Consider the following 22,388-nt stretch of genomic DNA (forward strand, 5'->3'; position numbering starts at 1 on the left):
GTCACCAGAGGAAGAGCTGCAGGGAAGCTGCTGCCCAGAGACCTGCTGGGCCAGCCTGATCTCTGACCTGGATGGCAACACTGAAGTTGTTGGTTCACTCCAGGTCAGGAGAGAAATTCAGGGTTTGAGGCTTTGTTTCAGCCATGTTAGTTAATAGATACTACTAATACATGGAGAGGCAGTCCCAAACTGAGTCTTCCTCTTGTCTGAATGGGTTCTGAGCCAGTCCTTTTGCAATGGTAACTTATTTCTTGTTAGAGAGCAGACTGAGCCTTAAAAGAGTCAAGAAAACCAAGCTACTAAATCCCAGCTGATCTTAGGTTAAGAAAGTGAATTTGAGCCACTGGTCCTGGGTTTGCTCAGATTTTGCCACAGCAGGAAAAGCTGGAGGCAGCTCGAAGGCCCCAGGTCTCAAACAGCCTCTACACTTCCCCCAGGAGCAGAGCTCAAAGGAAGCATGCTACCTGTTGCCCGGGGCCTGCCCCAATGCCTGGAGGAGAGAAAACAGTGCTAACACATCTGTCTCCCTGGCATGGCTTACAGCTAGCTGTCTGATAACGTTATTTATAAAGCATGGTCACTTGTTGTGCAGGGCAACCAAAGACATCCTGAGTGGAAGAACGGGAAAACAAAACCATTCATTTGTTCTCTCCTCCATTTTGTGCTAACACGGTGTCTGCAAAGCTTTTTTTCCAGTTCTCATGTCAGTCTTTTCTTAGTTTCAAACGTCCTATGTCTTAGCACTCCCCCAGTTGTCCGTCCTCGCAGGAAAGACCTAAATCTGATTCCCCTTGCCTGTGTCCCAGAGCCATTACTGTTGTCAGTACAACTCTGGACAATTTTTGTTAAGTGCTGCGCTGAGATCTGCCAGAGTCATTTGCACTCTTTGGTTGGTCTTCCTTTGAATTCTTCTAAGATTTCAGCACCAAAGTTGCAGACTTTTGCAGAACTTTAAACTCAGGAACACTTCTCTGGACCCCGGCAGCAGTTAAAGCTGCTAACACATTGGGTCTTTACTGCTGCCTAAGCCTCAGCCATGCCAGGAGCAGAGGACCTGACTAAAGCCCATCGAATGCAGTGGAAATCCTTCCACTGCTGGAAATTGCCCTATGGCTTTTCATGGCCCCCAGGGCAGGCTGACTTCCCCAGCCCTGGGCTCTGGGCACACCCAGGACCTCTCCGAAACCCCAGGGCAAATGAGCCCTTCAGGGCTGCAGTGTAAAAATCAATCTTTGCCCGTATCACTGGAACGCGATGCACTCGTTTCTTGCTTTCTTTATTGGGATGAGTGTTTACACGAGTATGTCAGATCCTTGTCCCAAACCTTTGTGCGCTCATATATTCTCCACCTCACAATATTTTTTCCTGCTGATCTGAGACATAAAGAGTGGATCAAGATTTTAGGTGCTGGGAGAAAAGGCTACAGGAAATTTAAGGAATGAGTGAGTTTTTAAAGAGCTTGTGAGCAGCAGTGACTAAATTCTTTTAGTAGTGAAGAAAAGGATATGCAGAAAACGTGACAGAGGAGCCCTCCGCTCAGCTGAGTTCTGTCCAAGCTTTTATGCCTAACTAGACGCCTGAGTATTTCAGACTGTTCCTTAGGCACCAAACCAGCCGCCAGCTCCTGGAGAAGCGGCTATAAAAACAGCGGGAAGCCTATGAAGGTGATAGGAGGGAGCAGGTCGGGCCGGGCTGTGGTGGGGGTTCACATCAGCTGTCCCCTGACAGAGGTGACCCTTCAGCTTTCAGCAGCCACAGGCGGGTTCTGGCACCCAAGGTCAGAGACTTCCTGGGAATGGAAACGCAGTATTGTTCTTTCCGTTTCAGTGTGCTGTTCTTCAGCGTGAGTGGTTGTTGATACCCTTCCGAGGCAGGAAGAAAATGAGGTTTTTTTTTTCTTTCAGTTTTCTTAGTCAGGGAGGTGTGAGGGAGGGAAGCGGCGACGCCTGGTGACGCCTAGCCCCGCCCCGCCGCGTGCGCAGAGCCTGTGCCGCACTTCCCGCCCAGCAGAACCGGACCGAACCAGACCGAGCCGGATCGAACCGGCCTGGGGCAGGAGAGAGCGCCCTCAGCCGACCGCTTTCCCCCCGCCCGCCACCCCGCGCGGCGCCCAAACCACGTGTACCCCTCCCCGCACCACCCAGCTATTTACCCCAGCGCTTGAGGGCCGCAGCCAATGGGCGAGCGGGAGGCGGGGTGCCCGGCGGGCCCCTGAGCCAATGAGCGCGCGGGGAGGGGGCGGAGCCGGGCGCCCACCGCGTCGGGCTTGTCGGCGGCGCCGACTACTTTTTCCGAGGGTGGGGAGGGCTCAGTCCGGGCCGGGCTCCGCCGCCGCGCTGCACGCACCGCTCGCCGCCGGGGCCCCGCCGCTGCCATAAAATGTTTGACGGCTGCCTCCTGCCTCTCGTCTTCCCTTTCCTGCTGCTGTGGGGACTGGACGCCGGCACAGGTAGCGCTTCCCTTCCCCCCCCCCCCTCCACTTCAATCCCCCCCCTCCCCAATCTCCCCGGCATCACCGTGGCAGCCCCGGCGCCGTGCGGCGGCCCCCGGCGCGCCGCGTGCAGTCGCAGACCGCGGGGCATGCACCGGATCCCCTGCGTGGCTGCCGTCCCAGTCTGCAGGGCGAATTGCTCCAGGCTTTTGTATTTTCTTTTCCTGTCCTCTCTGCTGCTGCTGCTGCTGTAACGTTTCATGTGGAAAGCTGCTGACTGTCCTTGGCTGCAGCTTCGGCTTGCTCTGCTTTTCCCCTTCTCCCTGCAGATTTTTATTGGGGTTGGTGAAATGCGATGCTTGTGTCTGAGCTATATATATATATGTATTTAATGATACAAGTAACTTTAGCGTTTGCTTTATTCCTCTCTTCCCTGCACATTTTTGTCTCTAATATACGTGTGTGTATATATATATAAATATATATATATAGCGGGGGAAATAAATCCCTTCCCTCCGCTGGCTCCGTTGCCTCTGCAGCCTGTTCACAATTTCCAGCGCAGGAGCGGCCGAGCCTGAAAGCCGAGCGCGGGGCGCAGGGCCGCGGGGTGCCCTCGCCGCAGCGGGACGGGGCGCGCTGTCGGGGGGGGAGAGGGAAGGGAAGGGGGGAGCGGTCGGGGTGCTTCCCCCCCCCCCCCGCCGCCGCATCCGCGCCTGAGCCTGTCTCCTTCTCGCCTGCAGCTGGCGGCGCGGAGCTGGAAGTGGTGATCCCGGAGCGAGTGGCGCTGGAGAAGATCCACCTGCTGCCGCCTGCCGCGCGAGGGGCTCGCGGCGGCCCGCGGCGCCGGCGGGCGCTGCCGCGGGCGGCCGAGGCGATGCTGCTTCGCCTGCCGGCCGCCGGCTCCGAGCTCTACCTGCACCTCCGGCGCGACCTGCGCTTCCTCGCCCGGGGTTTCGTGGTGGAGCAACGGCGCGGCCAAGGGCGGCGGGCGCCCGGGCCCCGGCGGCCCCCCGAGGAGCGGCTCTGCTTCTACACGGGACACGTGCTGAACCGCAGCGACTCCTTCGCCTCCCTCAGCACCTGCGCCGGGCTGGTACTGACACCCTGCCTCTGCCCCTGCCCCGCCGCCGGGCTCTGCTCTTTTGGGGTTGGGGGGGGGGGTCCGGCTGCGCTGCTCCCCTCCCCTCGCGCCGGGGTCGCTGCCCGCGCGCGGGTTTTCTGTCAGCGAGGCGGGAAGCGGCCGTTGGGCCTCGCCCGCTGCCTGAGGTGTTTCCCTGCCCCCGGCCCGGGCTGCGGTGGCTCCACCGTCCTGTGAGGGCATCCTGTCCCCCGGCGTCAGCCAGGGCTGCAGGGCCAGAGCTCCCACCTCCCGCAGCAGCACCGCGTCCCCGGCGGGGCCTGAGGACGTGGTGGGGGAGCGTCGTGGCTGGTGAATGCTCCTCTCCTCTCCGCTCTGTCCCCCCCTGTTTGGCCCCTTCCTGGGCCCCCCCTGTGGGGGCTTGGTTGTGCCGCCTCTGCCAGCCGCTGTCCTCTGTAGTACGGCCTGGGACAGTGGTGCCTTTAGGAAGGCGCTGGTTCTCCTCGGCTGCTTCTTAACCTGCCCCTTCTGCCCCGTGTCTGTGGGTGCCTTCCCGGGAGCTGAGGTGCTGGGACACCCCATAGTCTGGCACTGTTAGAGGACCCAGTGGCTGACTGGCTCAGTGATGCTTTTCCCCAGGCGGGTGGCAGGACTCCTCTCTCTGAGGATGTAGCGTTTTTGGGTGGCTCCACAGCGTGACGGCAGAGCCCTGTGCTGTCTGTGCGATTGGGCTGAGAAGCTCGGTCTGAAGCTTTCCCTTGAATAAGGTGGCTGGATACTTCGGGGAGCAGGATAGGGCTGCCCAGAGCTGTTTGAGGGGGCTGGATCTATGGTCCAGGCCTGGGGTCTTCTGGCATGCTGATGTGAAGAGCTGTTCTTACCTGGGGCAGCCTTTATGGAGAGATAGTGAAGGTTTTGATGCTTAAGACAATGGTTAGCTTGTGATTATTCTTGATAACTTGAAATCATTCCTGAAAGTCACTGAGGCTTTTAAGCATAGATTCTCGGTAAATAGTCGTGGGAGCCTGTGCTTGATTTCTCAGCACGGATCTCTTCAAAGAAACTTAAGATGAAGTCTCCATCAAGAAACAGTTCTTCGTATATTCTTGTACTTAAGGCTTGAGCTTTTGCCTCAAAACCATATGAGGGCGCTGTGCCTCAGGTTTAAAAAAAAAAAAAAAAAGTGTGCATCCAAGATACTGAATACTTGAGTGGCACTGTAAACTGAGCTGTGTACTGCCAAGGGAATTCAGAATTTAAAATTGATATCTCTGGTTCAAGCTTTAAATCACTAACAGTTCTGAACTTTTTGTCACTAAGTATGTTTTGATAATCCCACTCGTGAAGCACTGGGCTTCTAAAACTATCTATTTTAGCAGAGCTAAAAAGTACAAACAAGCAGAGAAGGAACCTTTTAAGAGAAATGTAGTTATAGGCACAGTATTAATTGCCTGAGATCAGGGAATGGTGGAGGGGGAGTGAAACAGATTGGCGATAGTCCCAGTAGAAAAGCTGGAAAAGAAACAAGACTAGTTAGTTTTTGTTCATTATTCCGCAAATATGAGCCACAATATTGCAATATATACTTATATTATATAAAGTCTAAACAGTAACAGATTGACATTATTGAGCTAGATGAGCTCAGGATCAAAAAGGGATTGGTGTGAAAGCTGCTTGTTTGTGTCACCTCTTAGGACGAAAGTTAATACTGCCACATGTGTAAGTGGCAAAGTTGGTGGAGCTTGGCTCACCTTTGCATGTGAATTTAGTCCTGGGAGTGCTGAGGGAGATGTGTTCCCACATGTCAGGATACTTCTTTTCTATGAGGGGAATCCATTCATTTACTCTTCATTCAGATAACCACTAGGAATGGGGAAAGGGCTCAAAGCAGATGCACGATACATGTGAGTATGTTAAGGCTTGTAACACCTTTGTGCGCTGAAAATTAGGGAGCAGGAAACTGAAGTTTCTTTAGGATGAACCTCAATTCAAGATGAATCTTAAATTAACTTTTGAAATGGGTTAGTTAAAGTGATCTAAATCACTGTGTAGACCTTTTTACTTAAAGGAACCTTTTGGCTTCTTAAGACTGTTCTTCTCGTGTAACATGAAACGCATCAGATTTTAGTCTGTTTTCATGGTGTTTACGTGACCTTTTGCAGTGATTGCACTAAACCCACATACTGCTAGTGAAAGCTGTGCTACTGAGTGGGAAGATGTTTCCAGGGATCAGAGGAATGACAAGTTTGCCTACGATCACATAGAAAGTCCTAGTTCTGCTGTGAGTGGAACTCAAGTTGGGTGATTCTAGAGCCCAATTTGTTTGCCTCTTAGTCTTGCAATTTAAAATACCAAGGTCATTATTACAGTTGGTTTTGAATTTTCAGATTGCTACCTTAAGCTTTGTTTGCAGCAGAAAGACTAAGACTTTGCCTTCATCAGTGGCACAGCTTCACAGGCAAGGATACAGATGAGGCCTACGTGCTGAGCTAGAAGATCTCGGTGATAGAAAACCTTGCGGCCGGTTTATCCTGACGTTCATCTCCTGAGCAGCGCTAACGCTGCAGCGGGAGACTTCATGAAAACTAGCGCCGGAGTGCTTGTGGAACTGGACCTGGTTGCTTAAGACATCTCATTCAGAAAAACTGGTTGCTTAGAGGACAGTAATACTTACTGTACTCTGATCTACAACTGACTTAGACTTTGTAATCATATTCCTCAGCCTTGCTATAAATCACACAAGAGCTGATGTAAAATGGCCAGGGCAAATGGAGTTCTAATAAAAGCAAAATCCCTGATACAGTGGCATGAAAACTGAGCTACAACCAGAGGGAGAATTGCTCTCTGGTAGGTTTAGCAGATTCCCAGTGTGGCATCTAGAGGTTGTTTTTGTTTTTTAAGCTCTGCTTGCAGATGCTTATTTTAATGTGGTCTGTTGTAGTTTCCTGCCACAGCTTGTGACTGCATTGAGAAGGGTGCCCTTGCTGTTCTGGCTACATCAGACCGTAACACATTTTCATAACGGCCTGTCTGCACAGTTAAAAGGACCCTTCAGCCCTCCCATTCCTCTTGACACGCTGTGGATTGCAGCACAGACGAGAGGTACTGTGTTCCTGAAAAGTGCTAGAGCTTTCAACTTGTCAGGGCTGTATCCCATCTAGGGAATGCTGCTGTGTAAACACTCACATCCTGACCAAGCCATAGGACTTAACTGTCCTTCCCTGGTATTGGGGAGACGCAGGCAGGAGTAGTGTTCTGGGACTCACTTGATCAATGCTAGAACACAGGGTGTAGTACAGGAAATTGCTTCTCTTGTAGAAAGTTCAGGCTTTGTAAGGCCAGTGTGTGTGTGTGTTACCTTGCATGGAGTTGTGTTGTGGACTAGAGCACCTGCTGTTAATATTCTCAGTCTGAGGTTAGATCCCAGGTGAGGTATGTTTGTCTTCACATGGAAATTCCACTTTGCTAGATGTATCTCAGAGTTACTCATGCATTGCTTTCAGGTGTAATGCCGTAGTTATTTTCTTTTGTCTGTTCCTCTCTGTGTGCTGCCCTTATTCTCTAAAACAAAATTTACCAGAGTAGTGTTTCCTATTGTAGTACTCTTTCAATTGAACCCTGTAGACCACAGTATAGGAGGTTATTTTAGGACCTGATATTTGTGCTTTGATTGCAGCTGTGCTTGCTCTGAGACCTAGGAGGCTCATCAGTCCTCTGGATCCAAGATAAGGCTGATAAGCAGGGTGCTATGTCCATGCTTCTTTGGGAAGACTCCTTTCCTAGTTGTATGTTACAGAATGATGCCTCAGGCTGTGCCCGGTATGTGAGTTTCTTAAAGACTTCATCTGATCTATTAATTTTTTTCCCCTTTTTTTCTGCTGGAGTTGCTTTGAAGTGCTGGGCTGCTATGCAGTCTGTGATTGACTAGCGTATCAGCACACTACAACTTGTATAGGATTTTCTTATTTCTTGTGCCTGAACTTCTAAAGCAGTTATGGTCTGCAGAGGGCTAAAGCTCCAAGTTAAAGTGAGGGTTAGGTTTTGACTCAGCAGTGAACTTAATCTCAAAAGTCTGTTTAGGAGCCTTATCTGAAACCACAGGGATGCATTTGGAGTCAGAGGTTCAATTTCAAATAGTTTCTTTTTTCCTTTTTTGAAATGTAGAATCTCTGATTCTGGGTTCGAGACTATACCTTTTGGCTTGTCTTTAGTTAAAGTGGAATGGCCTTCTAAGTTAAAAATCAGAGTAGGTGTCGTGGTTCCTTCCCACTCAAGCTCATTCATCTAACTCTTCCACGCTACGTTTTTGGCTTCTTTGAATTCGGTGGGACTTCCTTGTGCAGACTAAATCCATGGAAGCAGATGATAAGCATTATAAAAGCTTTTAGAATGAGAACAGTAATGTTCTCCTTACATGCTTCTATTCTGTTCCATCCTGTAAGAAATGTATCTTAGAAGTTGAGAAGCCTTAAACGTTTCTGTGTTGTCTCATGTAATCAACAGAGAAAAGAGAAGGGCTTCTTTTCTTCCAAGCTCTATTTACAAAAGAGAAAGAAGAATTGAGTTGCTGGGCTTCTCCAGTTAAGTACAGAGGTTCTTTGCATTGGCTATTCTTTAGATAGATCACAGAATCATAGGAGAGTCTAGGTTGAAATGGAACACTGGAGATCATGTAATCCAAACTTCTGTTGAAAGCAGTGCCTTAGATTAGGTTATCCAGGGCCCTGTCTAGCTGAGTTTTCAATGTTTCTGTTGAGGGAGATTCCACCCCTTCTCTGGGTTAGCTGTTCCAATATTTAATTGTTCTCATGGTGAAAAATTTTATATTCTTATATCTAGACAGAGTTTCCCCTGAAGCAACTTGTGCCCACTACTTGTCCTGTCACTGTGCATTGTGGAGAAGGTGGAGGCTCTCTCTTCACAGTAACTGTCTCTTAGGTATCGTAGGACTGATTAAATGTCCCCGAGCCTTCTCTTCTCTAGGCTGAACAAACCCAAATTTTTCAACCTTTTTTTGTGTGTGTCAGGTTCTCCAACCTGCTAACTGTGCTGGTAGCCCACCGCTGGACACTCCAGCTCTTCATTGAGTAGAGGGGAGACCAAAACTTGATGCAGTATTTCAAGCGTGGCCTAACAAGCCAAGTAGAGTGGAGTAATTGCATCCACGGGTCTGCTGGCTATACTTTTTGCTGATACAGTCCAGGACATGGCTGTGCATTTGGTTACTGAACATGGTTAAATGTGGGGGGGGGGGGGGAATTTCCAGGATCCAGTATGGAAGGCCAGTAAGGGCAAAGAGAAGTCAGTATATTGGGACTGCAGGCTCCAGGAGGAATGAGCAATACCGCGAAGGATTTCCAGTGAAACTGAATCTGATATCTGCCTTTGTGATTAAAAAGGAAGAGGGATATAGAAGAAGTCACAGTCTGCTGGTTTTAAGCCTGACTGTTTACAAAGGGGGGAGAGAAAGAGAAAAATATAGACTTTTCCAAAGATCACTTCCCTGACAGTTCACCCTGTTTGTCTTAGATACTTTGGATCGGTTAATTGTCCTTTTAGAGGTATCTGCCTTTCCTCATTGACTACAGAGGAAGATTAGATGCCTGGTTTAAAGTAGATGACAAACTTGGTGATCTGAATCCCTGCCCGGTGGCAGGAAGTGTTTTGTGTGTGCAAAAGGGCAGTGTTGCCCTTTGGGTGTCTGCAAGAGTGTCTACTTTTATGGAAAGCAGAGCAGTGCTGGCATGCTAGGATTATAGGATGATATGATTTCCCCTGAGGAAACCTTCAGCTCTGCCAAATTCCCTCATCTAAGAGAGGAGCTGTTTGACATTCATCCGTATCTGGTCCAGGAGCTGAAAAGTTAAACCTCTTAAAATTGCCATGATGGGTGCAGGGTTGTTTTTTTTTGCGCTGGGATTTTCTTTCCCCTTCTGCAGTGGGCAAAAGGGAGAGCATGTTGTGGTGTCCCTGTTTAGCAGCCTAAGAGGCAGGGGCTTGCTGGGGCATTGGTGCCGTCAGATATTCTTGGGTGTTTTCTGCCCTCGTAACTGAGTGTAAATCTGAAATGATCAAGAGCAAGAGCTAATTTAAAGCTCTTGTTTTAAATTTGCTTAAGTTATATTTGTAAATAATGAACTTAAAGCCGAACCATGGGGGTAAGAAAGACAGGACTAAAAGCCACATGAAGCTTATTTTGAAAATTGTACTTTTCTGTTGGCTTTTGTTATTTATTTTAAATAGAATAGAAATAACTAGAAATAGTTAACTTAGAAATAGTTAAATTAAGATTCACAGCGTAACAGTTGAGAAATTGAGAAGGGGATGGAATTTGTCAGATGCTTAAAGCTGTTCTCTTTTCCGCATGTTCATATATATATATATATATATATGTAACTAATGAACGCTTAGGAGTAGAGAAAAATCTGCTAAAGATTCAGCATTTTACTGATCTTGTTCAAAGATGTTGTGAAAATAAAAAGGGCTGGAAAAACAACATAACTGCTGGAGAGTATTAACATGTGGGAAAGTCCTAAACCACGTGCAGAGAACACTCAAGAGTTTGGATTCCTGTCCTGAGCTAGCCCTCGAGCTGTTACAGCTCCACCAGTACTACCAGGGGACAGAGACAGGGTAGTGAAGCCAGCGAAGCAGGAGGATGTGATAAAAATGCTGTCACGTGCCAGTGCTAGCAGTTCCGTTGTTGCCACTGTAATTTCAGTGATAGGGTGTGAGAGCCCTCCTCTTCGTCTCCTATGTGGCTTGAAAAAAGCTTCAGTGGCAAGGAAGAGAACGTGTAGAAGGAGGGGCACGCTACTGGTAGCATGAGAGTAGGTTAGGGAGCTAGCAGATGTTTTCTTGCAGGAGTGGCCAATGCATATATAAAACTCTGGATAACTGAGACCGTAGTGAGTGTATGTGAGAATATCTTGGTAGTCTGGAGAACAGGGCCTTTTCTGCTAGTGAGCAATATCGAGCTGCTTTTTAAATTGAAGAGAGCGTAAAAGATAAGGCCACTGTAAGCACAGTGGTGAATGGGGCTATAGGGGGAAGTTGTAGATTATTGTTTATTTTCATTGACTTGTCGATTTGGTTGCCTGCCTTATGAGGCTGAAATTATTCCAGTCTTTGCTGTTAGCTAAGCAGTGATTCTGTCAGCTCTAATGTCCTGTCATACTAATAACAAAAATCCACGTTAGATTAATAATGCAGATGACAGTGAATTTCTAAGCCCTCCTGAATTCTTGTGCTCTGGGTAACTCCTGTGTGTCAGGTGTTGTGGGATGGCTGGGTAGCAGCCTGCTTGCTTTGCAGGTCTTATAGCAGTGCTGATGTGTGGTGCAGTGGCATGTCTTGTTCATACAAGCTCTCGAAGTGAAAGAAGGACCAGAGGGAGTAGCCCAGCTCTTGATACTTATCTCCCCAGGCAAACTTAAACTGGCAAATCCAAAGTGTTTTTTTTAATTGGAATGATTTCCAGAGATGTGGGAAAAATAGCTCTGGCAGTTTTGTGGTCTTCTGTTTTAATTCTTTATCTTCAGAAACCAGCTTTCTGCTTTCCCTGAGCATCAGCTGGACTAGAGAAGAAAAGCTTAGAGTATTTGTCTACTGCTGATGTTGGCTATGTCATGCCGAGATTAACACAGTATAATATTTGGTAGTTGGAGGATTTGAGAGAGGCAATATGAGAAATGTATTTCTTGCAGAAAAAGCAAAATAACAAACAGAATCAGTTAGCATTCAAGTTAGTAAGTCAAAAAGATCTCAGCTGGACTAACAGGCCTCAGGACTTAATTGGCAAGTTTGCTGAAAATTGTAACTTCTTAGGAATACTTTACAGGCTCAATCCTGCAAGTCCTACCTCTTCCAAACTCTAGTTGGCTTGTCAGAGTAAACTTTAGATTGCTTCTTAACCTATTCCAGGGTAAAGACGCATGGCTCTTTCCCTCCATAGGTTTCACAATTCCAAAGCAAATGTGAAACATAAGTCCCTTCCTGTGGTTTAAATTATTTTCACGCTTGATGCCAGAAAGTTGGGATAATGTTGGGTGGTGATGAAACTGACTACTACTTACATATTTTTGGCACAAGCAAAAATGGTTGGCAATGTTTCAGGAGCTCTGGTGTGGCTTTTAGTACCATGGCACCAGATTTACAACCCTTCTCTTAAATAATTAAAACCTATATTAAAAAAGGGGGCTGGGGCTACCTCCCAGCTGGAAGACTAGAACAAGAAGGGGAAGTAGGGGAGAGCATCATCAAGGAGGCTGAAAGAGTAAGTCGCTAGAATTTTTTTCCTGTCGCCAAAACAATTCTGACAAAGCCCAACTTGTAACTAAAGTGAAGAGGCAGCCCCTTGGAAACCCCAGGGCAGTGTGGGCCTTGCGAAACCACTGTGCATTCTGTAGGACCAAGAAATAACGTCAATTTTTGTTCATAAATAACACCTCCCAGAAGGGCTGCCAAGGAAATCTATACTTAGTCATTGACTTTGCCCTTGGGGCAAGGTCTCTTTTGAAAGACCTCAAAAGAGGTCTTTCTTGTCCCTTTTGAGACAGGGGAGTAATTGTTATTACCTTTTGCAGACATGGCAGATTGAGACGTGGAGGGTTCAAGCACAAACACTTTTGAAAGGAGTGAGCATATTTGAGAGATCTTGGTTCCCCTGAGTGCTGTTCAGGTTTTTAAGGCTCTCAAAAGATGAGAGTGCTCTCGCTCCTCTTAGCAGAAATTCTTCTTGTTGGAAATACTAGGCCAAAGGGATTTCCTGGGTGTACGTGAGGACTGCATTTGGCAGGGAGATGTGGAAATGTACAATTTACAGTATGTATGTAATGTATATTATAAATCATATTAGTACAGTCAGCTGTTGAATATATAGTATTTGCATGTACGTGCAGAGCACTTATTTGGATGGCTGCCTGGCTGGCTGGCACAGAACGCAGTTGGGGTGGGGGTGGTCTCATCTCTCTTTCCATGTATAGGATGGGTGTTACAGGCATACAACCTAGCAGGACCCCTTTGTAAGCCCATTTACCTATCAGGTGCACCAAAGGTGTGATCCGATTCTCTCTGGCAGGCCAAATGAAGCCTTCTGTTGCCAGGAGGGGAAGCTGGATCACAGCTAGAGAATTCTTTCAAAGGACTATACGGCAAAGAGCTGTGTTTCAAAGACTTCTAATTACAATAAAAATAATTATTGGATTAGTACAATGAAAAAGAAGTTGAAAAGCTCATTATACGTATTCATTTTCTCCAATGTTACCACCTCAGCATTGATTACTAAACCTGGAAGCTTTGTTAAGTTTTAGGGTGTTTTCATTGCTTTTACTCTTTTCCTTTCATGCCAGAAAAGGAGTGGAAAAGGCATAAGAGAACCTTAATTCTGGGATGCAAACAGAAGAGGATTCTCCTGGGGCAGAAGCTGCCTTCCAAAGATGTTGTTGCCAGCCCTGGTGTAAGGTCTGGACTTGGTGCTAGAGAGGCAGGGTTCTAGCACTCTGACCTGCAGCCTGTGGAGGCTACTGAGTTTTGGACAGGCTCTTTGCCTTGCTCGTGTTACTTATTCTATGGAATGTGCAAAAGCTCCTAATTAGGAAGTTGCAACAGTCCATTCCCTGCTTGACCAGTGAACCCAACCCTTGACTTGCAGGGAGACCGCTGCTTAGTATGTGGTCCTTAGGAAAGGTATTTGGTCCCCCTGCCAAAAAACGTGGGTGGCTCTGCTTCATTTCACTTAGCATTGTCCATGAGAGTGGCAATGCGTGTCCCTGCTCTTCAGTGCTAGTAGATGCCATCTGGTAACAATGCTGTTCTAGGCAGGAATTAAAAAAGTGATTATGAAAGCATTTGTTCTCGTGTGAGATGAGCATCTCATAAGACATACTTATGCTTCTGGTTAGACTGGTGTTCTAGCTTGGGAGAGAGGAAGAAAAGGAAGGAAAAGGGGTGTCGGTATTGACAAAGCAGCCTTTTTGTGAGAGGGAGGGGGGAATGTTTCTAAACAGTGCTATGATTTAAAAAAAAAAAAATTGATGTTCTTTGTGTATTATGCAAATTGAACATGGTTGTAATTGCTTTTTTTTCCTGACACAGTGAAGAATGATTGCAATGAAATGGTCTGGGTTCGGATTGGAATGAGAGAAAAGGTAAGGATGCCAACCTGTCTGATGGTTTTTCTGTTTTTGTTTTTTTCTTGTGTGGACAGGTTGGCTATATTCAAATAGGATCCGAGCACATGCTAATACAGCCAGTAAATAAGTCGGAGACCTCCTTTAGTGGAAAAGAACACTTCATCAGGCGTAGACGATCTACGAGATCAAGCCATCCCGTGACGCTGCAAGTTCCTGATGAGCACTGCAAGGTTGTAGCAGGTGAGTTTAAGGTGGCACAAGAGAACAGCCATGAGTGTGCAATTAGAGCTCTAACTGTTTTCTGCCAGATATGTCTGTATTTTATAATTCAAGTGTTTGAGTGGCTGGAGGTAGTGAGAAATGGCATGTGCTAATGAATCCTGCTGCTTCGGGCATAAGAAGCCACGTCATGAATAGAAAAATAATTAGGACATTGCTATAAAAATATCAGTGTGTGAGAAGAGAAGTGTTTGAGTCAGAGTAAACTTTTGTTTTAGCAAAGCCATGTGACTGCTGGTTCGAAAGGCGTTCACAATACTCTCAGCAAAGGCTTGAGTGTCTGAACTGAGGTCAGTTGTGAGGGGTGCTCTTTCTTCTCACTTTTCCACTGGAATTGTGCCACTGTGCAGAGAAGAATTCTTCATGAATAGGGGGATAGTCCTTGTATGTCTGAATTAGGAAAGCTTCACTTCTGATTAAATGAAATGAAAGTATCTGAAGTGTCACTTGTGGAATTCAAATCCAGGGATCCGGGTCATAGCAGGGTGAAAAGATATCTGGAGGGGTAGAGAGATGCACGGTTCCTATTGTAGAGCAATCTACTCTCCTTTTCAATTTCTCACATGTCGTCATTTTTACTTCTGTCTAGCAGAGCATACCATCCCTAACAGAGTACGTCAGGGTATGCAGTCAACTGGGCAGACTTAGCATTTTTTATTATTATTGCTTTTGTATGGGCTTAGGTGAATTTGAAACTGCCAAATGTAGTTTGAAGAAGGTTACATTTTTAACAAGGAACTTGATTAGTTGTTTTTTTTCTGGTGTTTGGCTCATCAGACTTAAGCTCTAGCTCTCGTGTTATGGGGCTTCTTGTTTCTGTGAGCAGTAACTGTTAAACTTTTTTTTTTTTTTTCCTCCTCGCTCTCTGTCGCCTTGCTGTAGAAGGAATGAGCCCATAGGGATCATAAGGAAAGACAAAGACCTTGAAGGTTTTACTAGAGATCTGGGAATCCAGGTTTGAGGTCTGTGAGTCCAAAATATGATAGCAACTTAGTCTGAAGCTAGCTTGGGGGTAATCTGTCTATATGGATTGTATATTGAAAGAGCTACAGCTGTGACAGCATGGGCTTCTGAGTTAGGCAGTGGAGTAGTCTACCCAGTTTTAACATGGCATCCTGTTATCCTAGCTGTGGGTGCAGTAGCAGCTGAAACGCAGATGTCTTTTTGTGTATGAAGTTATTCTGGACTAAACATCTTCTCAAACAATTTCTAGTGCTTTTCTATTAGCCTAATAGCTTTGGAATGTTAGATGTATTGTTTCAGTGGAGTTTGTCTAGTATAATAAGAGATGGGAGGTGAACCAGCTCCCTGAGAAATGGCAGTGTCTTGGATTTTAACCTTGTGGTTGGCAATTACAGGCATAAGTTCTCTAATGCTCTCGATTCAGTTTCCAGTGTCATGCTGGCATGCCTTGTCGGAGTTAGTTTTCTGGGCTAAAATCCTATGGGTTTCCTGTGGCTATACCAGGTGCTGGTGGCATGTCCCAAGTAGTCTTTGGCTGTAACCCAGTGACACTGTGTTAAAGCTGTCCTTTAAAGAAAGGGTGACAGATGTGGATCTGTTTGTTTGGTTTGTGGTGGTGGTGGTGGTGGTTGTTGTTGGTTGGGTGGGTTTTTTTTAAAGCCATACTGCCTCCATTGGAATGCCAATAGTAAGGGGATTCTAGTCTCTTGTGACAGTGCTCCTGACAGTATTTTTCTTCTGTCTTCCCCCTTCTTCCAATCCGTTCCATTTGCAATCCACAGACAGCCTGAGGAACTAGAACTCCCTACTGCAAGCTAAGTTGTTGAATTTCTTCATATATATTGGGCTAAGAGCGTGCACCCGCACACACCCACATACCACTACCATAGCTCAGCTGATGTATGGAAGATGGCTAGGCTGCATGGGCTAAGTGTATTTCTAAGTTATGAGGCAAAAGGAGGGTGATAGTCTGACGCAAAATTTATCTGGGACTGATAGACTTTTACTGGCTTATTGGTCTTTGGATCTTGCTCTGTGACCAGATTTTCTTTTCAGGTAGTCTTAGCACCTAATTGGGGGGCTAAGCTAGGAGGGCAACTGGGGACAACATGTGCCTCTCCGCTGAGTATTGTGTGAGCCCAGGATAGCCTTTTAGTCCTTTCTGCAGTTCTTAGGTGAGGAAAACCTGGGCCTGTATGATTTTTTTTTTCCCCATCTCTTCCACCCCAGGTAACACAGGAGCCTGAAAGGCCTAGGCACGGAACTTGGGTGTTGATCCTTTGTGTCAACCATAGCCTGGTTGTGTTAGCAAGGAAGCACAGTACCGGGCTGCTGCACGGCGGGGAGTGCTGCTTGCTTGTGCAAACAGCCGCTGCTTGAAGTAGCCATGTCATAAGATAATGAAATTGCTCATGGGCTTTGCCACTTAAAGGCAGACTCCTGAATGTTTTTCACTGTTGCAGGGAAAAAATGTAAGTCATGGCTGTTAATAGGCTTAGCAAGTTAATGACCTAATTGACTCCTGTCTGGTTTGGATTAACTTTTGCGCACAAGGAGTTTAGAAACAAAGAAACTAATCCTCTCTGACACACAAAAGGTCCATTTCTAATGAAATTGCATGGCAGTGGTGATCTAGGGGTTTGTTTCCTGCCCTTCTCCTGGGAAAAGGGCTTTTACTGTGGTACTTACCAACATCACCAGAGTAAAGAATTAGTCAAATTTGTATTATAGATTCCCTTTTTCACTGGCTTGTAATTTGGCTAACCCAGGCTAAAACTTGGCAGGCGGTCGTAAATAATTAAGAAATAGCTTCACATGCTAGAAATTTTAGATATGTGAAGGTATGGTGGAAGAATATGTACACAAACATTCATGTATGTGTGAATGGAATATAAAATGAGTATTTTTCAAAAGCATAGAACTGCCACACTTGAGTGTTTCCCAATCCTTAGCTATTTTTCTTGGGATTTTTTGAGCGGACCAGAACCACTTTAAAAAATATTTTCCTCTTAATCTTGTAAGTCATCACTACCTGGCATGATGTGGGATTATCAGGGATTTAAACAAAATGTAAAGCATCAGATGGTGAATCTTTAATAATAGTTATTGATCACATCAGTATTTAAACAGCACTAGCAGAGGTCAGTGGCAGATTTCCATTGGCAGCAGTGGTCCTTTGATGTACAAACTTATTTGATTGCAAAAAAAAAGATGCATGATGATGTAATGACTGGTGTACTTGTGAGAAGAAGAAGAAAGCATTTTAGGTCAGCAAAATGGCCTTACTTAATCAGGAAGTGCCATGTGTCAGTGCTACTGAGTGGGTATAGAGCACAGCTTCCTAAGAACATTACCCTTGCCTCCCACCTGGAAGTGTGGTACTTTCCTCGCAAATCCAAGCCAAGGGCAAGGGAAGCTGAGTTGAACAGTTCCTTGGGGCTACGTAATGCTATGACATTCTGGTTCGGTAAGCATTGTTTAAAAATCTCTAAAAACTCCTTTATTCTAAGCAGCATAATGTCCTATAGTGATCGAAAATGTTTTTAAAACTGCAGGAGAACTTTGTGGGAGCAAAATTCTTCCTGGAATAATCTGTATAGGAGGATTACTCTGACTGGGGTCAGGAGGAGTGGGAAAGCACTTAGCGTCTTCTCTGCCTGGCTCTTTGAGGTGAGGATCTGAAAGTGCTTACTAATGGGTTAAAAAATCCGAGGTCTGTGGATTCAGGGCTGATGTTTTAATTTCTTTTATTTAAATTCTAAAGTGCTCCAACAGCAAAGAACAGATCCTGTCATCATGGGCCAGGTGCTATTGTTAGTCATATGAGATAGATACACACACACACACACACACACACACAGTTTTTATCACCTGTCATCCAGCAGGAGAAAGAGTTCAAGTCACAATGCACATTTCTGCTTGGGCATGAATGTGAGCCTCTGTGAAGCAAACAAAACCCGCTAAAAGGCTTCCAGGTGCATATACTGTGAGAGGGAAGGAAGGGAAGGTTGGATGTCATTTGCTCTGAAGCATGGGGTCATTAGAAACATGGAAAATAGCTTCATGCCAGTGATGTGAAACACTTCAGTTCTCATCTCCAGATACTGGGCTACATCTGGGGCACAAACCTCCTATCGTGTACTCTTCTGATTTTTAAAAACTAAACAAGTTTAAGCACTTCATTCTCAAGGATCCTGGACTGACGGCTGCCCTGCAGAGAGGATGGTGTTATAGTGACCTTGGTCTTTAGATTTTAGCAAGATTTACCTAAGTAAGAACTTCTCCACAGGTGAGCCAAGTGGGGAAGGAGAGAGGTCTCTGTGTTAATGCATCCTCTGTCATCTTTGTTGTGCCCCTAGGTTTGGCACAGATCTTGATACACAGATTTCCAATTTCTTCTCAGGGCTAAGAAGCAGCTGTGGGGCTCATTTGTTTCTCGACAGTTATCTGCCCTTGCCACCGTTCTCTGACTCAGTGGGAAGAGGTCGTAGCAGAGAGGAAATGGGTAAACGAGAGAGGAGGACTACTGGGGAGCTCTCCTTTAGTAATCCCCTGTAGCTAAGGTTGGGGATAGAAAATACTTGAGGTGGGTGCTTCTTTCATGGTCCTGCCTCTCTGCTGTTTCCTAGCAGAGGTGGTACACCTGAGCAGGTATGCTTCCCAGGCAGAATATCTGGACCTCTCATCTGTTTTCTCAAGCTCAAAAGTTGGAAACTTAAGTCCTTAAGCAATGAAACATCTTTATTACTTGTGTTGAGTCTGTTTTGAATATCTATTTAATCTCACAATGTTGTAAATGAGCCCACAAACACTGTATAATGTATACAGTAAAGTTGTTTCCAAACAGTATCCACCACATCATCAACTGCAGTAAATTGATATAGCTGGCTGTCATGGAACAGCAGTAGTTGAACATTAGCTGAGACCTGGTTGTGTATGTTGTATATTTCATATACCACCAAAATCTGTGGATGGGTAAAGGTTTTCAGTATTTCTTGGGGGCGGGAAATATCAATGTTGCAAAGGTAGAATCAAACTATATTATGAAAGCGCAGAAATCTCTTCTAACCGTGTCATAAATTTTGTTTCTTTGGGAAAAGTAAAGTTCCCTAATAACTTTTCCAAAGGTCTCCAGTGATGTATTAAAGTCCCCTTACGTAGAAGAGATTTGATATACAATATAGCCTAGGAGCATGAAAGAGAGCAGCTTGTCTTTGGAGGAAGGCTTATTATTTCATGTTCATGATGCGGACATCATAAATTACTCCTAAATGTGAACTTGCTTTAAACCTCCTTTGTCAGCTTAAAGGAACCACTTTTCATTTAGTGCAAATGTGCTGCATGAGAGAACTAAATAGGGGGGAAAAACAGGGAGATCAACATTTTAATCCGTAAAATAACAATGCATTGCTTCTGTCTAGTTTTTCTGCAATTTGTTTCAACAATTGATCAAAGCTGGTAACAATTTAAATAAGTGCTAGTATGCAGGTATCAACTGTAAGGAACGTTTTTCCCCGAGCAGGTATAAATCCTAAACACATGTTACTGCTACATTGCATTTCCCCATCTTTAATCAATGTCTCTCAGCTGTATTTTCTCTGCAGGTTTGACTTGGCCTGAAATAGCAGCTGTTATGGCCAAAAAAATGCTCACTAAAAATAGATGTAATGCAACCTATATTAGTCCATATTAGGAAGCATCTATTGAACTAAAGCAAAGACTTCAACAATAGGCTGTGCAGAAGATGTGAAGTCATTAAGTGTTTGCAAACATAAAATGTTCTCTGAATCGGAATCAGGTCCTTCAGGACTTTGCACATGGGAATAAGTCCCACTTGTGTGGATAAATCCCTTGGTTTCTCCAGGTCCCTTGTTTTCCAAACAGGCAGTCTGGTTTTACCCTGTAAGTGTGTCATTGTTTCCTCACGGCTGATAAACAGCAGGCTCTTGGAGCAGTCCACCGTTCAGAAGTGTCCCTTTCTATCACATGTAGCAAGGGAAGTTTTATGGCCCACGTGTTCTGGATGAGGCCCCTCAGCCTGAGGGTAGCGTAGACAGTGTGGAGCCGGAAGGCTCCATTTTCTTCTTTCTATGCTACAAAGGTGCAAAGAGACACAAGAAAAGAGGACATGCAAATATGTGTGGTATACGGATTTCTTCCCCTTCCGGAGCAGCTGCTCACAATAGAGCTGTACCGAGCCTTCACTTGGTTCCTAATAGAACTTAGTGCTACTTTCCATTGGAACTTAGTAAAAACTAAACTGGCAGGCACTAATGAGTGAGAGCGTCTGGTGCACACAGTGCTTCTCAGGATGTTCATGGCTATTCCAGTGGTCACCTTGGATAGAAAGGCAAATGGGTGGCTCCAAGGAATCTAAGACACATTGCTTAGCTTTTTAGCTGGAAAATGCCTGTCTCTGTTGTTTCCATACCATCATTAATAATAGCTCGGGGTTAGATCTGGGAGTTGGAACTCTGCTGGCCTCAATTTCTAATGCTGTTTGACTTGTGACCTTCAGCAGATCCCTTGGGATCTTAGTTCTGAAAACAACCTAACGTTTGGCCACACAAACATGTAGGTGCCCAGACTAGAACACCTTGGAGCAGGCTTTGCTTCTGTTCAGAATCTCTCTGATTCTTTTGAAATAGTTTGGCATTACAGCTGATCAGCCATAGATGTCCCAAACTGTGACCCGAAGACTGGAGGCACTGAAAATTAGAGGCCACTTGGACCATAACCTCTAACTCTCTGACGGTTTCCTTATTTGTAGTTTGGGGTTACTAGTTCTGAGCTAGCAGTGGTACGGTGAGACTTCGGCTCTGAAAAGTTCCTCCATGAACTGGCAGCATCTTTCTCAGCTGATCTGCTGATTCTGTAGTTTGCTGTTACACTTATTTTTTCCTTCGCTTTGACCTGCTGAGCCAACACAGTTACAGGAGATAACTATGTTCTCTACTGTTTTTTGCAAATCACCAGAAGCAAATGGCCCAGCTTTCAAGGAGGTCCATGCCACCTGTCTCAAAGTAATGAGGTAGAATACGTACAGCGGTGGGGCCTTTAGTAGAATCTGCCTGGGCTCTTCCAACCTCAGCAGAAGTGATTGGAGTTCAGTTGCCAAAGCCCAGGATGAGTTGGTAGGGATGGTAGTTACAAAAACATTCTTTGCAAGCTAGGCATGTTTGCTAAAGACTCATTAAGACATAATAAACTTGGCCATGGTGCTATTTTCACAGAATAAATACAGCCAAGTGTTTTGTAGTCTGTAAAGCCCTGAGTGGATTAGGAGCGTGCTTTATGATTGTTTTCAGTTTTCAGGTCTGCTGAGTTTAAGCGATCAAGAGTGAGGAGTCTGCGTTTAGAGTTTTTATGTAAATCATTCCCTGTCATTTGGATCCAATTACATTTGTGTTTCAGGGTCTCCCCGGTGGCCCCAAACAAGTTGGGACCTTCTTGTATCCGTCACAGGTAAAGGAAATCACCTCTGCCTCAGAGAACTTACAGCCAGTAACACAGAGCAGATTAAATGTAGGAAGAGAAACCAAGGCACGGCGGCTAAGAGGGAGTACAAGAAGGAGGCTAAGTATTTGCATTCCCACTGTAACAGTCTTATTAAGCCATGCTCGCTGTGCCTGCTGCCTGTAACCTTAAAGTATCTTCTCTGACTGTCTTGTATGAGTGACTGCTTGTTTCTACTTGGATGGAGAGTCTACAGTGAAGGTATGCTGTTAGGAGGAGTGTAGCGCGGATAGTTCAGGAGATGGCAGTGTTTGAAACCCTGCAGACAAATTGATCCAGTGAGCTGATGGAGGTCATAGTGCTTACCTGTGGTGTGTTACCACACCATGTGTATTTAAAGACAAAGTACTGATGCACTGGGGTGATGACTGAGCATGTTTTGCAGAAGAATAAGATTTTAACTGATGTGTCCAAGTCACAGACCAATTTGAGTAACCATCCTTGCGGTTAAAATCTCCCTCGTGTTTTGAGGTGGAGCATAGAGTTTGTGACTTCTGCCTCAATTTTTGTGTGTGCTGCTGAGTTCCCCCAGAGAAGTAGGTATGATCCTGTGTTATTCAATGCCAGACAAATAGTCATGAGTTTGATCTAGTCTGAAAATGACCACATTAAGAAGAAGGGCTGGGGAGAGTGGAGGGAGCAATGTCTAGGAGATGGATTAGGGAGCGATGGATTATTCTCCCATATAATGATCTTTCCTAGCACTTGATGCATGCTTTTGTCTGCAATGCCAGTCAGAAAGCAATGGGGGTACATAAGCCTTTTTCTGGGCAGGGCTTTAATAAGAGGACATTTATTCTCCGAGTCTGCAGTCAGCTCTGATTCGCATGAGTGACCGTTTTTTCCATCCCAAACCTTGGACTGCCCACTGGCACCAGCTAGCTGTGGTAAATCTGAATAGTCCCAACCCTTTAACATAGGTATAAAAGTTCAGTGCCCAGGAATAGGTTTGTGCTGTGCCCTGCCAGAGGGGAAGGGGGCCCCCAGC

General features: G+C 45.7%; 1 protein-coding gene across 1 annotated transcript in view; it reads left to right on the top strand.

Annotated features, from left to right (window-relative positions):
- The first annotated feature begins 2,253 nt into the window (after nucleotides 1-2,253).
- The window catches only part of ADAMTS17 (ADAM metallopeptidase with thrombospondin type 1 motif 17), a 203,565-nt gene continuing 183,430 nt past the window's right edge, over nucleotides 2,254-22,388 (top strand). Inside the window, exons 1-3 of the mRNA XM_068958707.1 lie at nucleotides 2,254-2,449; nucleotides 3,172-3,524; nucleotides 13,717-13,882. Coding sequence (XP_068814808.1) covers nucleotides 2,380-2,449; nucleotides 3,172-3,524; nucleotides 13,717-13,882 — 589 coding nt within the window. The 5' untranslated portion in view covers nucleotides 2,254-2,379. The remainder of the gene's footprint in view (nucleotides 2,450-3,171; nucleotides 3,525-13,716; nucleotides 13,883-22,388) is intronic.

The sequence above is a fragment of the Struthio camelus genome, chromosome 12 (genome assembly GCF_040807025.1).
Source record: "Struthio camelus isolate bStrCam1 chromosome 12, bStrCam1.hap1, whole genome shotgun sequence".
In the NCBI taxonomy this organism is placed as follows: domain Eukaryota; kingdom Metazoa; phylum Chordata; class Aves; order Struthioniformes; family Struthionidae; genus Struthio; species Struthio camelus.